This window comes from Saccopteryx bilineata, chromosome 2, assembly GCF_036850765.1.
Source record: "Saccopteryx bilineata isolate mSacBil1 chromosome 2, mSacBil1_pri_phased_curated, whole genome shotgun sequence".
NCBI classification, from domain to species: Eukaryota; Metazoa; Chordata; class Mammalia; order Chiroptera; family Emballonuridae; genus Saccopteryx; species Saccopteryx bilineata.
Genome location: NC_089491.1, coordinates 22,251,397 through 22,255,488, shown reverse-complemented (window position 1 = coordinate 22,255,488; position 4,092 = coordinate 22,251,397). Strand labels below are relative to the sequence as shown.

General features: G+C 42.9%; 1 protein-coding gene across 1 annotated transcript; it reads right to left on the bottom strand.

The window, feature by feature from the left end:
- Positions 1-390: 390 nt before the first annotated feature.
- LOC136322182 (lipocalin Can f 6.0101-like) lies at positions 391-3,277 on the bottom strand. Its single transcript, XM_066254334.1, has 6 exons — positions 3,138-3,277; positions 2,654-2,790; positions 2,220-2,293; positions 1,135-1,215; positions 677-778; positions 391-503 (listed from the first exon to the last, which is right to left on the bottom strand). Exons 1-6 carry the CDS (start codon positions 3,231-3,233, stop codon positions 391-393), a joined length of 603 nt encoding a protein of 200 aa, XP_066110431.1. The 5' UTR covers positions 3,234-3,277.
- Positions 3,278-4,092: the final 815 nt, after the last annotated feature.

Genomic DNA, 4,092 nt, shown 5'->3' with positions numbered 1-4,092 from the left:
TTTCACTTGGAGAATATCCATACAGTGCCTCTGTAAGGTATACATAAGGTGTTTTTCTTTTAATGCTAATGTATTCTTTAAAAAATTTTTTTTTATTTTAGTAAGAAGAGAGAAAGAGTGAGAAGGGGGAGGAGCAGGAAGCATCAACTCCCATATGTGCCTTGACCAGGTAGGCTCAGGGTTTCACACAGTGACCTCTACATTTCAGGTTGAGGCTTTGTCCACTGCTCCACCACAGCTCAGGCATCATTGTTTTCCTTTTAATTGCTTAAAGGAATTGCTCTACAATTCATAGAACGTGTGGGTTCTGAATCTAGGAAAACCTATTCCAATTTGAAATTCACCCAGCAAGCTTCCTGGCCAAATTAAGTCTATTGCAATCTCTGGACATCACTCTGTATTGGCTTTGTAAAGCAGTGATCCCTCGGACACCCTGTCTCCACTTGACATCACCCACCTGGAGGCCTGGGTACCATTGCTCCCTCGGTTGTGGAGACAGCGATCTGCAGAGGCAGAACAAGCTCAGTCACTCTCCAACCCATTTACTCTCCAGGAAGAAACCAAAGGATTTTCCAGGTTAGGGCAGGAGGGTGTGATTGGAGGTTTCTTCTCTTAAATATCTCTATTCAGTATCATGGGAATTTATGAAGAGAAAATGAGAGAGAGCTAAAATTACCGCCAGTGGTCACATCCAGTACGTTTTCCCTAGGAATTCCCCGTTCTACGCAAAGTTCCTCAAATCGTTTCTTGAGTTTTGGACTCAGATCTGGTTTTCGTCCTGTGGAAACAGTGACAGTAACTGCTGTATCTTGTGTGTTGGCTATTGAGGCTCCTGGTGTCATGGGGGCAGGTGGACGGGAAACGGATGGCAGTGGCTGGCACTTATGCAGAAGTTAGGGATAAGCTATAACCAGGCTTAAAATGGACATTTTAGGATATATTTGGGGCATGAAGAGAGGTTCCTCTGTCCATCACCTACTCTGAGATGATCCCCTGGGTGAGCACCTCTCCTCAGAGGAGGACATATGTCCCAGGGTAAGAATGGGAGGAATATTTTGTTTCTAGCCCCCTTCCATGGTAAGTGTCCACTTGAAGATACTCTACCAAAATTCTTCATGAATTGGGTCGTTGTACCATTCTCGATATGTCTCACATAAAAAGCAATATATTCATTATAGACTGTTTCAACTATATGCAATAGATTGTAACCATCATCTGTGGAAGAAACAGGACACAGGTCAGAACATTTTTGTCCATGAGAAGCAAGTGAAACTCTTTACCCATTCTCATTCACAGGATCCGTCTAGTGATATCTAGTGTTCTCCTTTGCATCTCCCTAGGCTTCATCAGGTGCGCTCGAAGGGGAGAATGGAAACCAGTGGCACATTGATGACCAGTGGTAGAAAATTCAACCACAGTTGCAACTCACCTTCTATTATCCTCTGTGAAACTTGCCTATCACCCTCAGACATCTCTGCCATCTCTGTGTCTCTGTCTTGTCCATAAACTTCAATGACATAGTACACCCAGCACTTAACGCAAGCAATGCGCTGTGGCAGTGACCAACAGAAACCATCAGAGAGTGAGCAGGGAATAAAATGTATCCAGAAAACATACTTTATATCTGTGACCTTTTACTTTTGTTGCAGGTGTTAATAATGACCAGTCATCTTACTCTAATGACTTTATATGCTAAAGATTGACTTTTACTCATAAGGTTCTACCAACTTGAGGATATCAACTGTTACATGACCTTATGGATATTACCTAAATAGCATTGATCATAAATGGATCAAGGTCCTCGTCGGCTGCCTTAGTGGATAGAACGTCAGCTTGGCATGTGGACACACTGGGTTCAAACCCCGGTAAGACACATGTGAAGTGACCATCAACTGCTATTTCTCTCTCTCTCCCCCTACTCTCCCTCTTCCCTTCCTGTGACCAGTGGTTATATTGGTCTGAGTGTCAGCCATGAGAACTAAGGATGGTTCACTTGGTCCTAGCGCATTAGCCTCAGGCACTGAGGATAGCTCGGTTGATTCAAGCATCAATCCCAAATGGGGGTACTGGGTGGATCCCGATTGGGGCACTGTTGGGAGTCTGTCTCACAGTATCCCCTCCTCTAACTTAAAAAAATAGATTATGATCTTATAGGGATTTGGTAAATTTCTTGCCATTTAAAGTAGAATTTATAAAAATTTATTTTTATTTATACTTACAGACAGCACTATATACACCATTTATATCAGTTAAAGGACAAATTATAGGAAATTTAACACATTTTCCATTATACCTGTAAAAGAGAATGAACAGATGCCCAAGAGATATTGATGGAGCCGACTCCCTCCCATTCTACCTGTAACCCGCGTGTCTGGTTCCAGTTAGATGGCCCTCACCTCCGGTAGTCCTAGTTAAATTTAGTCCTCTCACCACTTCTCTTTGAGTCTAGGAAAGATTTAGGTCATGGAGCCATGGAAGAGTGCCAGATGAGGAACTGAGATTTTGGATACAGGCCCCCATGTAATGCACACATGCATGTTTATGTTTGTGCCTGTGATGTGTATATGTTGTGGTGTGTGTGCATGTGTGTAAACCTCCAAGAGCATATGAAATCTTCTGTTCTATGACCCCAAATATAAAATGCTGTACTTACTTTCTATGATAGTCAAAAAGAAGAGAAGAGTTGGCCAGTTCTTGCAGAGATTCCACATAGAGCCTCAGGTTACCATTTTCTTCTACCTTTTCCCTCACACTTGAGGCCAGCATGACAGTATACCACTCTCCCGAGACCTGTAATAAATCAGTAAAATGGCTGGGAAGGAACAGAGGATGGGGACCTCATGGACACTAGTCTCCGTGAACCCACCTGATGGCCATTCTCTGAGTGTTGATGTGAAGACGGCATGAGAATTCAGGTCTATGGACACCACATGTAAGGTTCTTTTCATTGTCCGTCCACTAAAAATGTAGGTCCCCAAGTGTCCTTTTCCACATAGTACAGTTACTCTTAATCCAAAGTCAGCAACTACCCCCTTTCTCTAACATGTCAAAGCCTCTTCCTGTCCCATCAGGCCACCTTGCTTCAGTGTCCCCACAGCCACCCCCAAGTCAGACTCCCTATGCTCCCCCGGCTCTACCTTTGACATATCGAAGTTGCTTGTCACAACTTCATGGTTTCCTCCCTCCTGGGCACAGACCAGGGTCAGCCCCAGACACAGCAGCAGCAGCTTCATCTTCGGAGGGACAACACCGACCCGGCTGTAGTCACTGGGGTGAGTCTCCCTGATGGTGGCTCCGCTCCCCAGCGCCTCTGTCTTTATATTCAGTCTGGATCCCGTCTGTAGTCCACAGGGCACCCCTTTCTCCTCCCACTCCTCAAATGTCTGTGTGCATTGGTGTGAAGCCAAAATTGTTCCTGTCAACTTCATCTCTTTTAGATGTATTCAGTGACCTAACATTACTCAAAAAATGCACTGAAAAAAGAAAAACAAAAACAGGCAAAAAAATAAATGTTATATGCAATCAAAGACTGCCTTTTGAAACCAGATTTAACCATGATATCTGAGAGCAGTGATGAGCAGCAGGAATGGAGAAGATCTGGGAAATGGCATGTGTGTTCCCTCCTTGCACCACCACTCACACGGCGTGTAGAAATAGGTGAGTCTCTCCATTTTAATCACACTCAGAAACAGAGATATCATCTCTACTATGGTTATGGTACCTATCACAAACATTCAAATAGAGTAGATTAGGATAGGGTCACATAAAATAATGTCTTGAAAGTATGATGTCTGGTAATTAGTACTTTTAAATTTCTATTCTTTGTCTGAATTCCACCACAATAAATGAACAAATGTTTAATCACTACGTACATATAATTTACTCTATACCAGGGGTCCCCAAACTTTTTACACAGAGGGCCAGTTCACTGTCCCTCAGACCGCTGGAGGGCCGGACTATAAAAAAAAAAAACTATGAACAAATCCCTATGCACACTGCACATATATTATTTTAAAGTAAATAAACAAAACAGGAACAAATACCGTATTTAAAATAAAGAGCAAGTAAATTTAAATCAACAAACTGACCAGT